Here is a 24,443-nt window from a genome sequence, read left to right on the forward strand (position 1 = left end):
AGGGATAATATGTTTAAAAAGCCAAACCAAAAGTTCATACCTAGCATTGTTTTTTAAAGCCTGCTCACGGCAGATATTTTTATCTGAAATTTAGACTTTCACATTCATAACAGTGCTCTTAATTGCACATATCAATATCACAATATTACACAATTAAAATGTCAAAGATATTAATGCATAAAATTTCTACAAAAGCCCAGACAAACTCATTTCTCTGGAGGCTGAGGTAGGAGGATCACCTAAGCCTGGGAGGTCGAAGCTGCTGTGACGGGCAACAGAATTTGTCTCAAAAAAAAACCTCATTTCCATTAGCTTTTTATTTTTATGTAGACAAAAAACAAGACGTCTAATATTCATATTACTTCAGTAGTCCCATGTGGATTTACACACTAACCTGGTAGAAATGCGACTAAAGACTGCATTGAAGTTGTTGCAGCTGAGAGAAAATAAAACCCCAGAGGCAGAATTCCGAAGTTCAGCTGCATGCTGGTTTCCTTCACGACAGGTGTGAAGAAAATGGCAGATTTCTGGCAGCAACTGTTTGACCAGCATCGTTTCATCTAATCTCATTGTGTCCTTTGGTTGCTAAAATGGAAATAATCACATTATTCTAAACTTTAATTTTACCTGTAAACATTTTCTATTATGAAAATTTTCAAACACACACACAAAACAAAAATAATGAACATCTTACATACACACCACCTAGATTTAACAACTGTTAACGTTTCATCATATTTGCTACATCTGTCTATAGATAGTTTAATAAAGAGGATGGTTCCATCTCTGACCCCATAATCACAATTAAAGTTCAATCCCCCTGCCATCCTTACTAGTCCTCCCATTCCTGCTTGCTCTCTTGTTCATCAAACGAGCCCTTCCCTGGGAATCCCCAGTTTGCTGTGAGTTCTACAATTACAGAATCGACTTAATTCATATTGATTGATGAGTGCACTGTGTCATCTGTCTTAACATTTAAGTAAATTCCTGGATGAGCCATCACACTTGCTTTTGTGCAGACTGACCAAAACAGATACTACCTACTCAAAGTAATTTTATTTTGGTTGAAATCTTTTCAAAGTAAGTTATAAATAGAATACTTCACCCTATGTGCCTTGGCATCTCTTAAAAGTAAGGATTTTCTCTAATGTAACTTCAATACAATTAACACACCAAGGAAAAATAAACAATTCCCTTGTATCATCTAATACCAAGTCTGAATTCAAATTTCATCACCGCCCCCAAAATGTCTTTCATAGGCATTTTTATTCAATAAGGATCCAAAAAAGTTCACCGATTGCAACATGATGTTTCCTTAGTTTCACTACTCTATGCAAAGGTGCAATCTCAGCTCACTGCAACTTCCACCTCCAGGGTTAAAGCGATTCTCCTGCCTCAGCCTCCCGAATAGCTGGGATTACAGGCGCCCACCACCATGCCCAGCTAATTTTTGTTTTTTTAGTAGAGACAGGGTTTTGCCATGTTGGCTAGGCTGGTCTCGAACTCCTGACCTCAAGTGATCCACCCTCCTCGGCTTCCCAAAGTGCTGGGATTACAGGCGTGAGCCACCACGCCTGGCCCATATTCACCACTCTTATTTCCCATGACTGTAAGTGGGCCAGCTGCCTTACAGAATGTTCCATATCCTTGATTTAATTATTTTCCAGTGACATAGGTTGATTTGCTCTTCTAGTTACTGTATTGTATATTTTCTTTCTTTTTTTTTTTTTTTTTTTGAGACGGAGTCTCGCTCTATGGCCCAGGCTGGAGTGCAGTGGTGCAATCTTGGCTCACTCCAACCTCTGCCTCCTAGTTTCAAGTGGTTCTCCTGCCTCAGCCTCCCAAGTAGCTGGGACTACAGACATGTGCCACCACATCTGGCTAATTTTTGTATTTTTAGCAGATATGGGGTTTTGCCATGTTGGCCAGGCTGGTCTTGGATTCCTGACCTCAAGCTATCCGCCTGTCTCGATCTCCCAAAGTGCTGGGATTCCAGGTGTGAGCCATGGCACCCAGCCTGTGTATTTTCTGTAAGCTAAAATTTAAACCTAATGGTCTGATTAGATTGAGGTTAAACAGTTTAGGGGATTCACTATAGGTTATATTACATCACACCATGAGAACATAAGGCCAGGTGGTCCCGTTATTGACACCAAGTTTGGTAACTTTGGTGTTAACAGTGAAATCGCTACTTTGTAAATATATACTTTACAATTAACACACAATCAATGGATAAGCTATCCTGTAGGTATGCTGTTCCACATTACTATTTCACCTAACAGTCTTGATAACTACATGCAGATAAGAATTTTAATAACACTGAGCAAGATGGCAAAGAATAAAAATGTGTACAATTGTATGCTACGCTCAATTCTGTAACTGCAATCCAAGCACTCTCAGATGCAAATACACTGAAACATAGGGACAGTACATAAACAGACTTCACAAAAACCTGTGAATTCACATTACAATGCCTATTTCTTGTTTATAGGCTAACCAAACAATACAGATGTTAACTCTAACAAATAAAAATCTGAGAAGTATTAAATCTTTTAAATAATAGTCATATTCACAGGAACAAAAATACTTAAGATTCCTCAAATTCTACAAAATTTCACTCATAACATATTGGTAAGTATTTTTCTTTCACTTAACTATTCCAACTATGTATATGACAAACGTACTTGTGAGCTCAGTTCTTCTTAAACTGCCTCAATTTACTTTGATTAAAAAGTAAGAATCAAGAAACATCTGTAAAATCACTGAAGGAAATAAAACAATTGTTCAATAATATAAATAGCATTATTTTTTAAATCGTAAATTTAATGAAAAAGCATACACATTTTTCAACAGTAGAGTACGGCAAGGTAATATACATTTTACGCATTACATAAGTTATACTAGGCCCACTTATTAGCATTTCAATTAGGCTATCTTCAAAGAGTATTAAATCAAACAGAGGCCAATAATATCAGTAATCATTCTCCAAAATACATTTATCATTACCTCTCAATTACAAATGTTAATGGAGAAAAGCTGTGAAACTGAACAAGGCAATAAATGACCCCACGCCCCACCATTCAGTCATGGGTGTGGCTGATATACTGGTAATCTGCAGTCAAAGTAATAAGACCACTGGAAAAAACTGATTCAAGAAAAGTTTAAAATGTACCCACCTTCCCAATTCCATCATCCTATGTAACAGCTCTTTTGCTCTTTCACTCCATTTTACACATGAACAATAGCATATCACAAGTTAACGGAAAATACCATGCTAAAACAACTAGCTCACCTTCGACTTTAAGTAGAAAACTTATAAACACTGTCTCCACAATTTTGGAATATGGTCAAGGGTCAATAAGAAAATTTAAAATATTATGCTTAGGGCAGGCACGGTGGTTCACATCTGTAATCCCAGGACTTTGGAAGGCTAAAATGGGCAGATCACTTGAGGATAGGAGTTCAAAACTAGCCTGACCAACATAGTGAACCCCCATGGCTAATGAAAATACAAAAAAATCAGCTGGGCATGGTGGTACATGCCTGTAATCCCAGCTACTTGGGAGGCTGAGGCACGAGAATAGCTTGAACCCAGGAAGTGAAGGTTGCAGTGAGCCGAGAGGGTGCCACTGCACTTCAGCCTGTGCCACAGAATGAGACTCTGTCTCAAAAGAAAAATATATATATATATTATGCTTAGATTTTTTCGCTTACAGCCTTCCCTAGGGATACACAGTTGTGTCAATATAATTTTTTTTTCAATTCCCTATCCCAATGCTTCCACCAACACTTCTCAACCACACTATCAGTCTTCATATATTAAGGTCTCTTTCAACTAGTTTTACTGTAGAGAACTGCAACATATGTGAAGAGGGAAGCAATTCTGAATAAAAACAAAATTCTGAATTCTGAGCCAAAGGAAGAGAGAACATAAGAAATGAGTTAATTTCAATACACATGGATTAGGCAGATCATTAAAATGGAGGTATTTAATTTATATATTTATATAAACTCTTACCATGTTCCAGGAAGAATTAAGGATAATGATGTATAGAAATACTTTCTTTACACAATAGAAATACTCTTGAAAAAGTTCAAATTAAGTCATGGTTGAAATACACCGTGGTAACAACTTACAGGAAACCAGAGAAATAATTGTTTGGTACTCTCCTCCACCACATACCTATCACATATGTGTATGTCTACATAAAATAAGTGTTCTCAAGGTAACATCTATCCTTAATAGGTTTAATTTTTAAGTTCTCATTTACATAAATTTCAAAAGTAGAATATTAAAATCATATTCATATAGGAGGACATACAAGATTACTCTTGGTCTTCTGAATCGCATTCTCCCACAACCCTCTGAGAGATCCGTTAAATCAAATAGTGATCTCTTCATAAAATATTTTCTTAAAAACCTGAGAGACAGATACGTGGCTGAAACATAAGTAGTTTTTATATCTGTTTTTATAAGTAAACTTAATATCTGTTTAATTTACAAAAGATGAGAGAATTTTCTCATGAAAAATTGTCTGTTACCAGGTCAGCTATATTAACAAAACTCATATTTATATGTCTCAGACAAAAGTCCATATGACTGTCCTCTTGGTCCACATCTGTACTTTGGAACATAAGATCATTCTCAAGATTAAATTCACAAAGCCTGCCTACTTAAGATCAATTTACTTACCCCAGCAAGACATTTTTCCAGTGTATCCAATATTATCAACTGAGAGAGATATAAATTTTTTTCAGCAGCTTCTCCAAATATTCTCTAACAGAAAAGATATTCAGAACATAAAAGTTAGTTTCACTTTCTGCTACCAATCAACACACATCTGAAAAGTGAAAGACTAAAAGATCAACAATAGTCTTCTATTTTATCTCCCAGATTATACTATACTTAAATATATTATTTCTGATTTTATCCTAATCCTCACAAAAACTAAATTCTAAGGCAAACAGAAATGGCATTTATTAGAGTCTGCCATTAACCTTGTAACAGTAGAAGATGCTGTTTTGCTTCATGCTTTAAAAATATCTAGGATTTAGACATACATATAGATCTGTACCGGAATCTTGAATTGGGGATTTAACTATACTTTTATGCCACGAAATGATCAAAGTCTTAATTTTTATAGCAAAAACATGCTATAGCACCACAGTGAATTTTAAGTACTCACTATCCTCAAAATGAATACTACATATGTATTTATTAACAAGAGACTATGGTTTTGAAAACTTATTTAATAAGCACTAAATGAACGCCAATATAACAATGCTGTTTTGTTTTGAAAAGAGTGTCCCAAATATTAAAATATTTCAATCTAACTGGGAACACAGCCACATATTCATATGTGCAAATACTAAACTGTGCCCCACACACTGCAACAGAGGAGCTACAAAAAATGTTAAATGTCTTTCCGTAAATCTCTTTACGTATTTATAAATGGTCCTGCTTTTGGGGGGAAAATACAAATTTTTTCCATAAAGAAGGTAAATGATTTTCTACATCTCCAGTTTATTAGTTTTCTAAGTTTAGGGTATTGTGTAAGCAACTTTCTTAAAAGGAAACACACCAAGGATGATGCGAACAAAAAGTTAAACACCACATGCTCTCACTCATATGTGGAAGCTAAAAAGAGTAAAAAGTAGAAGAGAGGACACTAGAGGGAGGAAGGGTTGGGTAGTGGGAATCGGGGTGGGTAGAGATTTGTTAAAGGATACAGAAATATAGCTTTATAGGAAGAATAAGACTTAGTGTTCTGTACTACTGTAGAATGACTATGTTAACATTATATAGTTAACTTTTTTTTTTTGAGACAGAGTCTCACTCTGTCACCCAGGCTGGAATGCAGTGGCACATCTTGGCTCACTACAAGCTCCGCCTCCCGGGTTCACGCCATTCTCCTGTCTCAGCCTCCTGAGTAGCTGGGACTACAGGCACATGCCGCCACACCCCGCTAAGTTTTTGTATTTTTTTTTTAGTAGAGACGGGGTTTCACCATGTTAGACAGGATGGTCTTGATCTCCTGACCTCGTGATCTGCCCATCTCAGCCTCCCAAAGTGCTGGGATCACAGGCGTGAGCCACCATGCCTGGCCTACAGTTAACATTATATAGTTTCAAATAACAAGAGAATATTCAATATTCCCAACACAAAGAAATGATAAATGTTGAGATGATGGATATGCTAATTACCCTAGTGGGATCACTATGTATTATATGTATTGAAACATCAATATGTACCCATAAACATGTACAATTATTGTATGTCAATTAAAAAATAAAATAGAACAAGAGAAAAAGTATCTAAAATACGGGAATAAGGCAAAAAGGTAACTTCATGTCTTTTCAATGTCATACTAGAATATTATCTAATAAACCTAAGGACCATCTCAAAAAAAAGGAAGGGGGAACAATCTTCACAATCTATAACCAGAAGTTGTTTCACAACTCAATACAAACAAATACAAACTGGGATTATAAATGCAGGCTGGGCGCGGTGGCTCACACCTGTAATCCCAGCACTTTGGGAGGCCGAGGCAGGCATATCACCTAAGGTCAGGAGTTTGAGATCAGCCTGGCCAAAACAGTGAAACCTCGTCTCTACTAAAAATACAAAAAAATTAGCCAAGCATGGTGGCACATGCCTGTAATTCCAGCTACTGGGGAGCCTGAGGCAGCAGAATCACTTGAACTGGGGAGGGGGAGGTTACAGTGAGCTGAGATTGGGCCACTGCACTCCAGCCTGGGCGACAGAATGAGACCCTGTCATTCATTCATTCATTCATTCATTCATTCATTCATAAATAAATAAATAAATAACTGCTAAAGACCAGCAGAGAGTTCAGAGTTAATCAAGAAAAATCCAGGCCGGGCATAGTGGCTCATGCCTGTAATCCCAGCACTTTGGGAGGCTGAGGCGGGTGGATCACGAGGTCAGGAGATCGAGACCATCCTGCCTAACATGGTGAAACCCCGTCTCTACTAAAAAATACAAAAAATTAGCCGGGCGTAGCGGCCGGCGCCTATAGTCCCAGTCACTCGGCAGGCTGAGGCAGGAGAATGGCGTGAACCCGGGAGGCGAGCTTGCAGTGAGCTGAGACTGCGCCACTGTACTCCAGCCTGGGCGACAGAGCGAGACTCAGTCTCACAAAAAAAAAAAAAAAAAGAAAGAAAAAAAAAAAGAAAAATCCAGATCAGTTGCCATAAACTGAGTATGTTAGTTTGAAACAGCTTAGAATGGAGATGTTAAATAGGAATTTAGAGAGAGGAAGGGATCACTTGAGAAAGACAAAAGATGTTATATGTTCAAAGGTACAGAGGGAGAACAGTTGGAGTACTCTGAAGTCTAGGAAATGTCAATCGATTTTAGAAAACGGGAAGAAGAAAGAAATTATGAGCTTTTAACAGTGGAATTATTTGATGAAACTGGTATTTGAGAAAAACTGTTTCAACAACAGGGTAACTACTACAGAATCTGTCACAGGTTACAGAAGGAAGAAAAAACACATTAATATCTTCATAAAAAAATCAATCCACATTTTAGGACTATGAGATCATATTTTATCATCTACTTAGGGCTGGGACAACCATATATAAATTCAAACAAGATGCTAAAGAAAAATATGTGTAATAGATTACTGTGGTCAATTCGTGTAGGCCACAAAAGCTCTATGAAATCCTAATTCAAGAAACATACTGGAAAAGGAGACATGGTCACAAAAGATAGGAGATGTTTCTAAGGGAAATAATAAATTAAAATGAAAGTTACAGTTACTTGTGCTCACTGAATCTAAAACCCACCTGATTAAAAATTTGACAAAATAAAATTAAAAGGTTATCTGTGCTCATAAACAAAACAAGATTAATGGTTATATCCAAAGTCCACAGAAAATCACTTTCCATACTTCAAAATATGCTGTTCTAAACTTTTTAATCAAAAAGAAAAGAAAGCAAATTCCCCAAAACACAGTAACCCAAATACTCACCATATTGTTAACATTCTTTAAAATAGTAGTGAGGCCGCTTATAACCAAAGAAAACTTGTATTTGGAAATATTGATTAGACATTCCTTGTTGTGCTCAGTACTGACTTTGGTATGCGTGTTCTGCTGTCCTGTTTTTATTGGAAGCTGAAAAAAAAAGAAAAAAAAACCACGTTAACAGCTTATCCTTAAAAACGACTATAAATAACTTACTTGCCATTGAAAATCATGACGTTTTAGGAAAACTGCATCAACCACAGATACCTATATTTGCATCTCAAACTCCGAGTTTCAATCAAACTCCAATATGTGATACACAGATATGTATATTTGCATCTCAAACACCAATATATGATAGCATTTATTATAGCAAATCTTAAATTCTTTGGAAACTTCCATTTTTGCAGCTTTCTTTCTGGAAGTCATAAATCTCTATCTACAAAATTAAATTCTTTACCCAGCACTATATAAGAAGAAATGATGACTCACAGAAATAGAGCTATTTCCTTGTGGCTAAAAATTATTTCAGAGAATGTCTGCAATAAAATGCATACAACCGTTTCCCTTATCCATTGAACTCAAACATTAAAAGAAAAACAGATCAAGAAAATCTATGCCCTAGACCTCTCGTCAATAATGGCAAACAACTGCTGTTTGTTCAGAAGCAAGAACAAACTATAAAACCTGGGGAAAAAACAGTAAGACTGACTCAGTAAGATAAGCACCCTCAGCTACACAATTGAAGGGATAACAGAACACAAGTAGATAAATCCCATGAGAAAAAATATTCTATGAGAAGATCACATTTACATTTCTCTGTGAATGAGTTAAGTTCCACTGTCTAGAAGTTCATCTCTACTCTGCTCAAAAATAGCATTCTGTATTTAAAGCATTATGGACATACTTACTGTTAATATTAAACCCTGCTAATGCTAACAGAGAAACCTAGCAATGTTCCTCTGTGAAAAAAACAAACCTGAATATAACTTTCTCATTTTTAACACAGTACAACTAAAGGTGGAAAGAGACCGAGGCGCATGCCCAAGTTTGCTAAATCAGTTAATAATGGACGATTATTTTGATAGTAAAGAAATACTAAATAGGCTGGGCACGGTGGCTCATCCCACCACTTTGGGAGGCCAAGTCGGGCAGAGCATGAGGTCAGAAGATTGAGACCATCCTAGCCAACATGGTAAACGCAGACTCTACTAAAAATACAAAAATTAGCTGGGTGTAGTGCCACATGCCTGTAATCCAAACTACTCGGGAGGCTGAGGCAGGAGAATGGCGTGAACCCAGGAGGCAGAGATTGCAGTGAGCCGAGATTACGCCACTGCACTCCGGCCTGGCGATCGAGCGAGACTCCATCTCAAATAAAAAAAAAAAAAAAAAAGGAAATACTAAATGGAATTGGCGGGGCGGGGGAGCATTTTTAGAGTGTAAAGGAGGGGGCAGAACAGAAACTACAGAACTTCATAATGTTAATTGTAAAGATTATGGAGGAAAAAAACCTGAAAGGCCAAAAATGGGACTTTTGTTTACAAGCACAGATAACCTTTTTATTTTGTCAAATTTTTAATCAGTTGGGTTTTAGATTCAGTGAGCACAAGTAACTGTAACTTTCATTTTACTATTTCCCTTAGAAACATCTCCTATTCTTTGTGACCATATCTCCTTTTCCAGTATGTTTCTTGAACTAGGGTTTCATAAAATGCAGCTTGTGAATCTCCCTAAGTATCCCATAAAAATCAGAGAAACGGCCAGGTGTGGTGGCTCACATTTGTAATCCCAGAACTTTGGGAGACCAAGGCAGGCGGATCACTTGAGGTCAAAAGTTCAAGACCAGCCTGGCCAACATGGTGAAACCCTGTCTCTACTAAAAATACAAAAAATTAGCTGAGCGTGGTGGCACACACCTGTAATTCCAGCTACTAGGGAGGCTGAGGCACGAGAATGGCTTGAACAGCAGGTGGAGGTTGCAGTGAGCTGAGATTGCACCACTGCACTTCAGCCTAGGCGACACAGACTCTGTCTCAAAAAAAAAAAAAAAAACAACAACAAAGAAACTAGAATTTCTCTAGTAAAAACACAAACTGATGAACATCTACATGAAAATGAAGGGACAAGGCCCCTCATTCCCAAACCCAGAGAAGTGAACAAATAGAAACCATTTACAGTTACAAAACTGGTTGGGGACATGCGCAATGGCTCATGCCTGTAATCCCAGCACTTTGAGAGGCTGAGGCAGGAGGACTGCTTGAGTCCAGGAGTTCAAGACCAGCCTAGGCCAACAGAGCGAGACCTCATCTTTACTTAAAAAAAAAAAAATCCAGGCTTGGTAGTGTGTGCCTGTAATCCAGCTACTCAAGAGCCTGAGGCAGGAGGACTGCTTGAGCCCAGAAAGTTGCTGTGATCTAGCCACTGCACTCCAGCCTGGGCAACAGAGGGAGATCCTGTGTCTGGAAAACAAAAAACAAAAATACTGGTGTGGTATAAGCGTCTATGCAAGAGAAAGCAGGTGGAAGGAGAATGTCTAATGGATCTGACAAGATGAGATTCCCAATGTACTGCATCCTTAATAAAAAGCACAGCAGCCCAATTTAGGAATATTAGCCAAAACAGAGGGTAGTTATGCTCATTGCAATTTGCAGATGAGTGAAAAAGGCCTATGATAAAAGTCTGAAGAGAATGGAGCACACTCAAAAGCATCACTGTCTAATAGAATTTGCTGTGGTAATGATATTGCTCTACATGGGCAATGCCCAATACAACAGCCACTAGTCGTCACATATAGCTATTAACCACTTGTAACATAGCTGGTATAGATAAGAAATCAAAAATTTAAAGTTTATTTAAGTTATTATTAAATAAATTTAAATTTAGCTTTAAGTAGCCACACATGTAATTATTAGATCTGACTGGACAACACAGATCTAGCCCACACTGAGAAGAAACTGCTGAGAATAAACTCCAAACTGAAAACAGGGGTAAAGGGAGAAAAGGAAAAAGGTCCAAATAAAAATGAAAAAGAGAAAGATGAACAAGAGATCTCTGAAAGAATGAGACCATTTTTTTTTTATTTCATGAAAATAAAAAAAGAATAAGCTCTAGAGCCATAAAGCTACAAAGCTATCCTGGACTACAAATCCCTCCTACGAACTCAGAAAAATTAATTTCACATAAAAATGAGCCAACGGAAAAGTTCTATGGTCAAATAATACGTAAAGTTATTATAAGAAAAAGGAGTAAGAAACAGAAAAACATAAAAATAAGGGTCTAAACAATAGAAAATCAAAGTATCCAAAAAGACATATCCACCAACAGATGAAAACTGTAAATTATTATTTCAAAGTGAGCCAAGAGAAATTAAGAAAATGACAAAAGATGTGGAATAACACAAATAAGAATTACAGACAGAAATAAGTTGATAGAACTCAAGAAAGAATTAGAAGATAAATCATTTCAGAAATGAAAACTAATCAGAAGATACACAAGAGTAAATTAACACAGAAGATAATGCTTTAAGAGTAAACAAATGTTGAAAAAAAAGGGGGGACTAAGGAGGAAAGTTGTAATATAAAAAAGAAATTACATATGAGATAATAAAGATTTACAATAAAGTGACAAAAAAGAAAAAGAAGATTCAACATACATATAACAGGAGTCACCAAAGAAAGAAACCAAACCAATGGAATAAAATGGATATTAGAAACTAGAATTCAAGAAAACTTTGCTGGAATTATTATTGAAATTTTTAAAAACTTGAAACTGTATCTTTAATGTGCATACCACACACCTGGAAAAGTGACCCAGAATGACCAACACCTGAACATATTTTGAACTTCTGTGAACAAGAAAAAAAAAAATCTTTTGAACTTACAGGCAGAAAGAGGAAATTATTTATACAAAAAAACCCCAAAAATTAGACTCTCATCAGACTTTGACAAAATTTTGTCAGAAAACAATAAAGTAAAATAAATTTAAGATATTTAAAGAAAACATAAACCACACAGGAAGGGGAACATCACACACCGGGGCCTGTCGTGGGGTGGGGGGAGGGGGGAGGGATAGCATTAGGAGATATACCTAATGTAAATGACGAGTTAATGGGTGCAGCACACCAACATGGCACATGTATTCATATGTAACAAACCTGCACATTGTGCACATGTACCCTAGAACTTAAAGTATAATAAAAAAAAGAAGAAAACATAAACCAAGGATTTTATATCTAGCCAAAGTGAATTCAAATACAGTCAGCCCTCTGAATCCATGAGTTCTCCATCTATGCATTCAACAAACTGCAGATCAAAAAATAAATGTTAATATGTCTGTACTGAACAGGTACAGACTTTTTGTCATTATTCCCTAAATAATAGTGTATAACAACTATTTATATAGTATTACATCGTATTAAGTATTATAAGTAATCAAGGGATGATTTAAAGTACACAGGAGGATATGTGTAGGCTATATGCAAATACCACACCATTTCATATCAGGGACTTGAGCATCTGCAGATTTCACCGTCCATGGAGGTTCCTGGAACCAATGTCCCAGATACTGAGAGACAATTTTATAGCAATGACAAACTGTGCTAAACTGCAAGAACCCTGGAAATTTTGTTCCCTTTTCTTTTTCCTGGAGGATATATTGGAGAATATACTTCAGATGACCAAAATAACTGGAGAGACATCCACATTAATAGGAATCATTAAATATATTTAGTGATGGGGTATGTTCTGAGAAACGTGTCCTTACATGATTCCACTGTCATGTGAACATCACAGAGTGTACTTATACAATCCTAGATGGTATAGCCTGTCACACCTCTAGGATATGGTATACAGGGTACAAAACTGTACAGCATGTTATTGTACTGAATACTCTTGGCAACTTTAACACATGGTGTTTGTATATCTAAACATAGAAAAGGTAATGATACTGTATTATAATACTGAGGGACTCCCATTACATATGCAGTCCATCATTGACCAAAATGTCATTATGTGGAGCATCACTGTATTTTTTTTTTTTTTTTTTTTTTTTTTTTTGAGACAGAGCCTTGCTCTGTCACCCAGGCTGGAGTGCAGTGGCGTAATCTCAGCTCACCATAACGAAGCGATTCCCCTGCCTCAGCCTCCCTAGTAGCTGGGACTAAAGGCATGCACCACCATTGCCTGGCTAATTTTTTTGTATTTTTAGTAGAGACGGGGTTTCACCATGTTGGTCAGGCTGGTCTTGAACTCCTGACCTCAGGTAATCCACCCACCTCGGCCTCCCAAAGTGCTGGGATTACAGGCGTGAGCTACCATGCCCAGCCGGAGCATCACTGTATTTTCTAAAAGAACTGAGAATGGTGGTAATAAGGGAGAAAGTATATTAGGTGACTGCTTTATGTACTTGATAATATAGATACAATACAATTATCAAAATTGAGGAGAGGGAGGGTGGTGAGAGCATATAAATAGTAGAATATGTTTCTTGATTGTCTTTTTATTAACTGAGAGTAAAATGCTAGGGAAAAAGGAGATGAGGAAAGGAGGTTTCTAGTTCATTTCAATATTGCTTAGAGTAAAAAACCAACACATAATACCCCTCCACCCCAAAAGAGAAGGAAATTAGAATACCATATAAAGGTATTAATATAATGGTAACCACCAGAACAAAAACACAAATTGTACTGGTGGTGTGTGGTGTGTTAACTGTTGAGCTGGGAACTACTTTCCCAGATCCCACTCACTGTATGGTTCTGGGTTAGAGATGGTCTAAAGGGTAATTTGTACAGGCTGTCTATCCCTAATTCAAAAATCTGAAACCTACAACACTCTAAAATCCAAACTTGTTGATCAACAACATGACTCTCAAAGGAAATGCTCATTTCAGATTAGGGATGATCATGGTGAGTAAAATGCAAATATTCTAGAACCCAAAAATATCTGAAATCCAAAACACTTCTGGTCCCAAGCATTTCAGATACGGGATACTCAACCTGTATAAAATTTGTTTGAAATGTGGAAGTGAAGCAGCAGCTATTATTCTGAAGGTTTCACAGTAACATACAATGAGAGACAGATACAGAGGCATCCAGAAAGTTCCAGCTTTTACTCTCTCTCTCTTTCACTCTATGTCCAGCTCTTTCTTTGGACCAGTGGTCACTTTGCTGACCAATACTAGCCCAAACCTACCACCAGATGCTTCGGTGCAAACCTACAGGGCTTTGTATGACAAACCTTACATGGCAAGAGCTTCCCACAGTGCCCTCCTCAAGCTCCTCCTTCATAATCTCACTTCAGTGGCTGGATATATTTGACTTCTCAGATATCCCAAACAGCTCCAACTTATCTACCCATTGTCCTTGATTTAGACGATCTGGTTAGTGGACTCCTCTGATCCTCCAATTCCCCATTCCAGATACTCACCTCACTTAGTCCCCTCAAAACTGTATACAATCTAATTTCTACAATAAATTCCTTATCATTACACAGTATGAATGCTGGTCTGAATAAATCTTTCTAAATACAAAAATACATACTGAGGCCAAGGCAGGCCATCGAGACCAGCCTGGCCAACATGCCGAAACTCCATCTCTACTAAAATACAAAAAAATTAGCTGACCATGGTGGCGCGTGCCTATAATCCCAGCTACTTGGGAGGCTGAGGCATGATAACTGCTTCAACCCAGGGGGCAGAGGCTGCAGGGAGCTAAGCCCCACTGCACTCCAGCCTGGGCAACAGAGCAAGACTGTCTCAAAAAATGTGTGTGTGTGTGTGTGTGTGTGTGTATATATGTGTATACATTTATATATGCTGAAAGAGCAAATAACATGAACACAGTGACACTTAAATAAGAGACATGTATAAAATTAAATGTAACATAAAACCAAAAAATGAATCCAAATTCATTAAATGATAGAATAATCTCCAGGATACATCTTAAGTTAAAAAAAAAAAAAAAAAAAAAAAGATGGAGAAAATATACACAGTATGTTCCATTCATCTAAGAAGAGGAAGGAGATAGAAATATATGTTTCTTATATTAAGAAACAAAACAAAACAGTAGAAGAACGAAATGCTCAAGAAAATTAGTGGTTGCCTTTAGGAAATGAAAAGAAATAAAGTAGAAGTGACAAGGATAGAATCCATATTCTATATGGAATACATATTGTTTTTGTAGATTTCATTTTAGAACTATGTAACTTACATAAACATAAAATTAAAATTTTAAGAAGTCTAGAAATCAAAAATAAACAAATCAACTGAAATCTGTATCTAATTCTTTAATGGTATAAAGAGAGGAACTAAATAATTCTGTGGTATTTTAATTCTATCACTCCTAGTGCCTCTAAAAACCCAAGACTTTCAGCATGGGAAATAAAAGTAATGGTAAAGTAAAGAACCTGTAGTCTTGAATTTGAAATAGAAGTATCTATATGAAGTCAAGATATTTTATTTTGTATTTTAAAAAACATATTTCTACTTCTGTCCACTGAAAATGCCTAGAAACAATGACCAATCCCATAGTAATGACTAACGACCAATCCCATAGTAATCCTCACTCAGTTGTAATCTTGAACGACCATTTCCCAGTAAAAGGAATCTGGACTCCTTTAGGAAATGGCTGCTTCTATGTCTGGAGGAAAAAAAAAAAGACATAATGACCCCGGAACATCTTGTCATACCAGATAGCAGCACTGACTAATAAGGGTCAAGTCAAAAATGGTTAGGAATGAATTTTAAAGAGGCCCCCTCTGGCCAAAAGTGTAATAATTTGAACACTGTTAAGGATGGCAATTTATTGAAACATATTAAGTATATTTAAATCCACACTACTGTTTCCATGTAGGATAGAATAATTTACTGCAAAACAATAGCTCCCACCACAAACTTAATTTCTAACAAAAGATGAAATATAAAAATCATCTGTTTGAAGAATTCAGAGAGCTACTGAAGGAACAGGGATTAGCAACACTAAGATTCCAAAAAGAGTGAGCTATAATGAGGTAAGGGGATCTTCTGCAGCTGCTTTTCCCCTGGGGCATTTGCAGATTCTGGTCAGGAAAAGAGACTGAGGAATAAGGCTTTTTTCCCAGGCAATGTACCTCTAACGGAAGAAGAAACCATCAGAGATTCTGGTGTTCACTGAGGGCTAGACTGGCAAAACCGAAGACGTGAGGGAATCTCAAATGCCTCAGTGAGTGGAAAAGGGTAAAAAGGCTAAACCAAAAACTTCTGAAAAGCAAAGCAGAATTTGAAAGCCTTGCAGCTTCAAGAGGACAAAAGAGTTTAGAATCTGCTAGTGGAGACCTCAGTAAACACAGTTCTCAGTGATAAGCCCTCGAAGGCTGTGTCTCCTACAAACAGGAGCAAATTACAGCAAATGGAAACCTTAGGAGCTACTAGTAGGTGTGTAACTCAGTACTTACCTTGGAAACTGGCATTATCTGCTAAAACTGAAAACACACACACACATTCAGCAATTTTACTAGATATATACCCAACAGAAATGTATATATGTTCACCAAAAGACATGCACAACAATGTTTTATAGCAGTATGTTTTATAATTCCCAACAACTGGAACAATCCAAATGTTAATAGCAGAAATGGTTTTTAAAAACTGGTGTAGTTTTTAAACTACCATGAAAAAATATACAGCAAGAGAATGACTTACAATTGTGAGCTTAATTTCACAAATACAATACTGACAGACAGAAGTCAGAACAAGACATACTGTATGATGTTACATAAATTTCAAAACCATGCTAAACTCATACCATGACTTAGAAGATCCTTCTAAATCCCATGACTTAGAAGATCCTTCTAAATCCCATGATTTAGAAGATCCCTGGAAGACAGTGACTGAAAGGAAACACGAGGAGGACTCCCAGATTCACAGTATTGTTTTATTTCTTGATCTGGATACTGGTTACACTGGTATGTTTACTTCGTGAACATTTAACTGAGCTGTATATTTACAATTTGTGCCCTTTTCTATACACATAATTTAACAGAAAGTTTGCTAAATATATGCTTAAATCCATGAATGAATAATGATAATAAAAAACAAAAACAAATTGGCCATTTGGTGGATACAGAGAAATCGTGGTAGACATTGAGGTGCTACCCAGTTCCTCCTTCAAAAAAGGACTTACCTTAAATGCTGGGAGTGCTGTCAGTCAGCCCCTTCAGGGACTACCTCACCTACAGGGAACAACCCTGTTCAAGGTCATATCCTTCCCAAGATAACCCACATCAAATGACTAATTGATATGGTAATATAAAGGCCTGGACACCTCAGCCACCACAATTCTGGGCAACTCAGAAGAGCCATTCTTGCCCCAGGCTCCCATTCTTGCTCCAGGCTCCCCGTGGGGGTTGGCCAAAGCTGGTGCTGGGCCTGCACTGCATTTGCCCAGTGCTCCTCACTCCCAGATGTTGATTTCAAAGAAAAAAAGATAACAACAAAAAAGCTGATTAACTTCCAATTGAAAACTAAGTTTGAAAGCCAGAGAGCCTCTCTGAAAACACAGAGATTCTCCTCTCCTGCAGCAGGAGGGCAGAGAAACCTAAGGACCAGAACCAGCACTTAATTATCACTCATTTATTACACTTATATATCTCAGAGATATACAGATTGGATGGATGGATGGATGGACAGACAGATTAGATATCTAAATCTATATGTGTTGGGCTTCAAAGGTTGAACTCCCAAAGGCAGCAGGTCTCCTACGTCCAGATCAGGGGCCTGGCTAGGAAAGAACAAGACTCTGACACATGGAATGGAAACATCTGGGTTGGCGCTCCCAAAAATCTTGTCTCCCCAGATTCCTGAACCTTCTGCCAACAACCAATGAGCCTGGAAGAGAACCCCAAGCCTCAGATAAGACTGAGGCCCCAACCAAAACCTTGATTTCAGCCTGGTGAGAACCTGAGCAGAGAACACAGCTAAGCAATGCCTTGACTCCTGACCCACAGAAATTGTAAGATAGTAATTTTGTGTGTTTTAGGCTACTGTTTGTGGTAGTTTGTTACACAGCAATAGAAAACTAGAACAACTACCAAACCTGAATCTGTAATGTAAACTTCTCTCCTGAGCTTCAGATGTGTTATTCAAATGTCCATTTGGTTTCTCCACATGGATAACTTGTAGGCACTTCAAACTCAACATTTCCAAAGCTTAATTCATAATCTTCCTACCATGTTTCCTGTCTTGGTAAATAGTACCGCAATCTACCAAGTTTCCCATGTTGGACATCTGAGAATCTTCATAATACTTCTTTTGTTCCCTTTACTTCATCTCCCTTTAGTCAGAGGAAAAATATATTCTGGCCTCCACGTTTACTCATTTCTCAACTTGCTCAGAAGCCAGGCAGGGAAGGAAGAAAAGTGGTACTCAGGCCCCCCAGGCTCCTACTAACAGCACCAAATTCTATGAAAAAGAAAAAAAATCAAGATTAAGGAGTTCTAAGTAACCAAGAATTTATCAGATAAGGTGGTCAGGGGAAGCTCTCTGAAGACGTGACATTTGAGCAGAGACCTAAATGTAGTAAAAAAAAAATGGGAAGACCAGCCATGGGATTAGTGGTTCACACCTCTAATCCCAGCACTTTGGGAGGCCGAGGCGGGTGGATCACATGAGGTCAGGAATTTGAGACCAGCCTGGCCAACATGGGGAAACCTCGTGAAACCCAAAAATACAAAAATTAGCCAGGCATGGTGGTACATGCCTGCAGTCCCAGCTACTCAGGAGGCTGAGGTGGGAGAATTGCTTGAACCCGGGAGGCAGAGGTTGCACTGAGCCCAGATCGCACCACTGCACTCCAGCCTGGGCAACAGAGTGAGACCCTGTCTCAAAATGAATGAATGAATAAATGAGAACGGGAAGACCCATGCAAAGATCTAAAGAAGAGCATTCACGGCAGTAGTTGCAGGTAAAATGGATCTGATGTTGGGTGTGGCATGTTCAAAGCTTAGCAAGAGGGCCAATGTGGTTAACCCAAAGGGAACAAAAGAGGAAAATCTAGGGGATGTGGTCAGAGATTCAAGAAGCAGGAGTCAGATCATGAAAAGCCTTATAGGCCACTTTAAGAACTTTGAATTTATTTTGAATTTGATGATGTCGTGGATTATATTTTCCAACTGTCAAGTATCTCTCATCCCACATGCTTTCCTGCAATAAGATTTTGCCACTCCCTTATTAGGAAAAGAAATTTATTTTTCTACCTCCTTTCATCTAGCAGGTCCAGTGACTATTCTGACCAATAAAATACAGCTTAAAGGCACACTGTGTAGTTCCAGGCCATAGTTCTTAATTGGTCTGACAGTTTTTATTTCCCTCTTCCTAGAAGCCAGCTGTCATGTAAAGAATGGGACTACTCTGAGATCAGCATGCTGTGAGAAGCCAAGGCCACATGCAGAGATTCTGAAGAATGGGACGCCATTGTGGAGAGAGAGGTTAAGAAGCACTGAGGAGCCAGACATGTGACTGAAGAAGCCATAATGGAAGGGATTCTCCAGTGTCAGCAACACAATATGGAACAGAAGAACTGCCCAGCTGAACCTGTCATGAATTCCTGACCCCCAAAAATTGTGAGCACAATAAAATGGTTGTTTTTAGGCTACAAGGCTTTGGAGTAGCTTATTATACAGCAATAGATAACCAAAAGACAGGGGAAGAAGACACTGAAGGAATTTAAGCAAAGGAATGACATAATCTGATTTATGTTTTAAAAAGAACCCTCTTGTTGCTGTATGTTAGAAAACAGTCTTACTCAAGAGAAGATGGTAGCTTAAGTTAAGCTAATATGAATAGAAGAGAAAGTAGTAAGATGTTATAATAGATTCAGAAGGGGGATGCTTATTTAAAATGGTAAGCTGATTCTGAAGTTAATTTGGAAGAATAAACTTCAGAGAATACCAAAGAAATTTTTGAAAAACAAGAACAAGGCCAGGCACAGTGGCTCAAGCCTGTAATCCCAGCACTTTGGGAGGCAGAGGCGGGCGGATCACGAGGTCAGGAGATCAAGACCATCCTGACTAATACAGTGAAACCCTGTCTCTACTAAAAATACAACAAAAATTAGCTGGGCGTGGTGGCAGGCGCCTGTAGTCCCAGCTACTCGGGAGGCTGAGGCGGGAGAATGGCATGAACCCGGGAGGCAGAGCTTGCAGTGAGCCGAGATTGCGCCACTGCACTCCAGCCTGGGCGACAGAGCGAGACTCCGTCTCAAAAAACAAAACAAAAAAAAAAAAAGAAAAGAAAAACAAGAACAAGAGACATGACCAAGTACTGAAATATACTGTTAAGCTCTTACAACACAATCTGTACAAGTATAAATTAATTGCAATCACAGAAAAGATATTCATATTCACACAGAAATTTAATATAATAAAGGTGGTATTTCAAATCAATGGTAAAGAATGGATTAGTCAATACAATGATGCCACATCAAAAAGAAAAGACTAATTCTTACCAAATTTTAAAATATATGGGTGCTGCCAGGTGTGGTGGCTCATGCCTGTAAAACCAGCACTTTGGGGAGGCTGAGGAAGGATGATCACTTGAGCCCAGGAGTTTCAGACCAGCCTGGGCAACAAAGTGAGACCCTGTTTCTACAAAAAAAAACATTTAAAAATTAGCTGGGGGTGGTGGTATGCACCTGTAGTCCCAGCTACTTGGGAGGCTGAGGTGGAAGGATATCTTGAGCCCGTGAGGTAGAGGCTGCAGTGAGCCATAATTGTGCCACAGCACTCCAGCTTGGGTGATAGAACGAGACCCGTCTCAAAGAGTGTGTGTGCATGTGTGTGTGTGTGTGTGTGAGTGTGTGTGTGTGAGATTTAAAAAAAACAAAGCCATAAAACTATTAGGACAAATACTAAAGAATAATTTAATAATATTGGAGTAATAAAGATTTTCCTAAGCAAGACAAACATACAGCACCTATAATAAAAACACTGATATTTGCTTACAAGAAAATGTATAAATTCTATAACAAAAAGACACTGTTAATAAAGAAACAAACAGGAGGTAAAAGAAGGTACATACAATTAGCTACCAAAAAGTTTACATAACTAACAGATAAGGTTGTCTTGTCAATTAATAAGAATATTTATTGGAAAAACTTCAAGAAACAAGGGGCAATTCAAAGATAAGTGATCGGTAAATACATAAAAATATGACCATCTCATTAATAATTTTTTTTTTTTTTGAGACGGAGTCTCGCTCTATCGCCCAGGCTGGAGTACAGTGGCGCGATCTTGGTTCACTGTAAGCTCCGCCTCCTGGGTTCACGCCATTCTCCTGCCTCAGCCTCCCGAGTAGCTGGGACTACAGGCGCCCGCCACCACGCCCGGCTAATTTCTTGTATTTTTAGTAGAGACAGGGTTTCACTGTGTTACCCAGGATGGTCTCGGACTCCAGACCTCGTGATCTGCCCACCTTGGCCTCCCAAAGTGCTGGGATTACAGGCGTGAGCCACGGTGCCCAGCCTCATTTCTGGCGCCTCATTAATAATTTTTAAAGTGCAAAATGAAATTAGACCACATTTGTAACTACATTTTTCACAAAAAAGTAATATTGAAACACATATAAGAAAATAATTATGCCTAGAATGAGGAGGAAAAAACCTTGAGCAAAATTAAAAATATGAGGTCATTGTATTTGAGAGGTAAGAATAACGTGATTTTTTAAAATTTTTACTTTTATAAGTTTCTCTTCTTTTCAGTTAGATACATTACTTTCACACAATTGGGAAAAACACTTTTTAAAAACATTTCTTGCTATATTATAGAAATCTTTGAGTATAATGGAAGAAATGTAAAGCTAAACTATATGAAGAAATATAATCACCTTTTAATTATGATCTCTATTAACAAACTATCAGTAACTTAAGATATAAGATTTCAACAAACGAGGATTTAGCAAAAGAAGGCATAACATTAAGCAAAGCACTCTGTGAACAATGGTTAATTTGTTTCTAGCTTCACTTAGAAAATTCTTCAAAGGTCACAGGGTAAAATTTTTGCCTCTGTGTACATTCTACTCATTTTCTAAAAGGCCCCTTAGACCATAATGGGGGTAGGGTTTACATTAAAATTCACCTAAGTTTTCACCTAAATGAGAGAAAAAACAAAGAAAATAACCATGCTAGGGGGAAAGTGCCCAGTACATCAGCTCTAGACACCAGGTAACAAACATAAACCAGGAAGAAGCCCACAAGAAACGAAATTAAGTCTCCTCCCAACAATCAGGCGAGTGAACTTGGAAGTACATCATCCCCTGCCCCAGTAAAGCTTTCAGATGATATAGCCCCAGCCAATGGCCTGACTGCAACCTCAAGAGACCGTGCTCCGGAGGCATCCAGCTAAGGTACTCCTATCTTCCTGACCCATAGAAACTGTGGGATAATAAATGTCTGTTGTTTTAAACTGCCAAGTTTTGAAGTAATGTGTTTTGCAGCAATAGATAACTAATACACTGTGAGTCTAAGTGCTGAAAAATTAGAAAGCACCAATTATTCCCAAGAAAAGAAAAATAAGACTTTATCCCAACAGATCGCTGCTGGCTACAGAAAGGATAACATTTAAATTCTAACTAAAAGGCCATCAACGATGTCCCTGAAGAAACAGCACCAATACCAACACTGTAGTAAGAAAAAAGGAAGAGTATTTCTTTTATTAATACCTAAAATCACATAGATGTCTCTCAACCGAGAGAATAGAATTTCTGGTAAATATTTCAGATACTTAAAAAAAAAAAAAAAAAAAAAAGACTAACACCTTCTATGTGTCAGGCACTGTGCTGGGTACTACAGATACAACCACAAAGTTAAGCCTGATCCCTGCCCCAACAATACCTTTAAAAAAAAAATTTGTGTATTTGAGATTTACAAGCTGATATCTTGGGATGTGTAGATAGCAAAATGGTTACTACAGTGAAAACATATCTATCATAGTTACTATGTGTGTGTGTGTAAGTGTTACAAGCAGCTAAATTACTTAATAAAAATCCTTAATACAGTTTTGTTTTATTAACTATAGTCTTCATGTTATATACATAAGCTCTCCAGACTTCTTCATTCTATATATCTGCTATTTTATTATCTATATAACCCCATTTCCTTCCTCCTCCTGCCCAAGGTAACCACTGTTTTATTCTCTGTCTCCCTATATTTGACTTTTTAAAAACATTCCACATATAAGTGAGATTATATAGTATTTTTCTTTTTGTGCGTGGTCTATTTCACTTAGCATAAGGTCCAACCATGTTGTGGCAAATGACAGAATATCCTTCTTTTTAAAGGCTGAATAACATTCCATTGTATAAACACACACATACACACACATTTTCTTTATCAATTTGCCATCAACAGATATTTAGGTTGTTTCCATATCTTGGCTACCTTGTAAATAACACTGCAATGAACATGGGAGTGCAGACACCTTTCTGAAGTGATTTCATCTCCTTTAAGTATCCACCCTGAAGGGGGACTTGCCCTGGCTATACTTTTGAAACACAAAAATTTCTATAAAATAAGTATTTTAAGTGATAACTGATTCTAAGGATATATTATTTTATTATAGAGTTGACACGAAATTTTTGGCTTTATAAAATTACTTGCTAGGGATCTTCTATTTGATCATCCAAGATAACAGTATTGCTATAAACAACTACTAATTAGCACTTACTGAGCACAAGTACCAGGCACTAAACACATTATACACCTCATTGAATCCCACAGTTGTCATTATCCCAATTAATCTCTCAGTCTGAGTCTCGGCCACTCTCCTTTTATTCTCCCACCACTTTCCTTATTCATACTTTCAGAGATGCCATCCTGAACCCCACAGCAGTAAGCTTCCTTGACCTCTCCTACATGATTATTACTGTAATTACATAACCAGATGATACGTTGTTTAATACCCACTGTTGTGCTAGAATGTAAATTCCATGGGAGCAGGGAAGGTATCTTTCTTGCAATCGTTTTATCCCCTATGGTCAGGAGTTTTAAAAGGCAATTAGTACATGCTTGCTAAGAAAAGAAAAATGAACTGGTATGTTACACCGCCTCTTGCTGCCCTCAACAACCACCTTTTTACTGCCTAGGGCAATATGCTTCTAACTGTTATCCAAGAACAAGTGGTCTCTGCAAGTCTACCAACCAGTCTACAGATATTTTGGTGATCTCAGAGGAAGAGACTCACCAATGATTACCTTCACCTGTGTTTTACAAACTTGAACTGTAAAATAATATTTCTACAATAATCCTACTTCCTTACTTTGTTACTTCCTTAACGAGTGAAAGTCTCTATACCATAAACCAGCAGCCTCTTTCCTTTATCTTGCTTCCAAGTCCAAAAATCAGACATGTATCTTCCCAAGCAACGAACCACGCAATATCTTCTGGAACAAACTAATGTTCAAAGAAAAGACATACATTTAGAAAGC

General features: G+C 37.7%; 1 protein-coding gene across 13 annotated transcripts in view; it reads right to left on the reverse strand.

Moving 5' to 3' along the window:
- The window catches only part of NF1 (neurofibromin 1), a 282,946-nt gene that overhangs the window by 213,911 nt on the left and 44,592 nt on the right, over nucleotides 1-24,443 (reverse strand). For 10 of the 13 annotated variants that reach the window (XM_024235642.3, XM_063718574.1, XM_063718573.1 and 7 more), the window contains exons 2-4: nucleotides 7,998-8,141; nucleotides 4,694-4,777; nucleotides 395-585 (exon numbers count right to left, since the gene is read on the reverse strand). In XM_024235642.3, the coding sequence (XP_024091410.2) occupies nucleotides 395-585; nucleotides 4,694-4,777; nucleotides 7,998-8,141 (419 nt within the window). Of the gene's footprint in view, nucleotides 1-394; nucleotides 586-4,693; nucleotides 4,778-7,997; nucleotides 8,142-9,910; nucleotides 9,930-11,790; nucleotides 11,834-24,443 lie in introns of those variants that run through there. The other 3 variants (XM_063718577.1, XM_063718576.1, XM_063718578.1) reach the window with 3 other exon arrangements.

The sequence above is a fragment of the Pongo abelii genome, chromosome 19 (genome assembly GCF_028885655.2).
Source record: "Pongo abelii isolate AG06213 chromosome 19, NHGRI_mPonAbe1-v2.0_pri, whole genome shotgun sequence".
NCBI lineage: Eukaryota > Metazoa > Chordata > Mammalia > Primates > Hominidae > Pongo > Pongo abelii.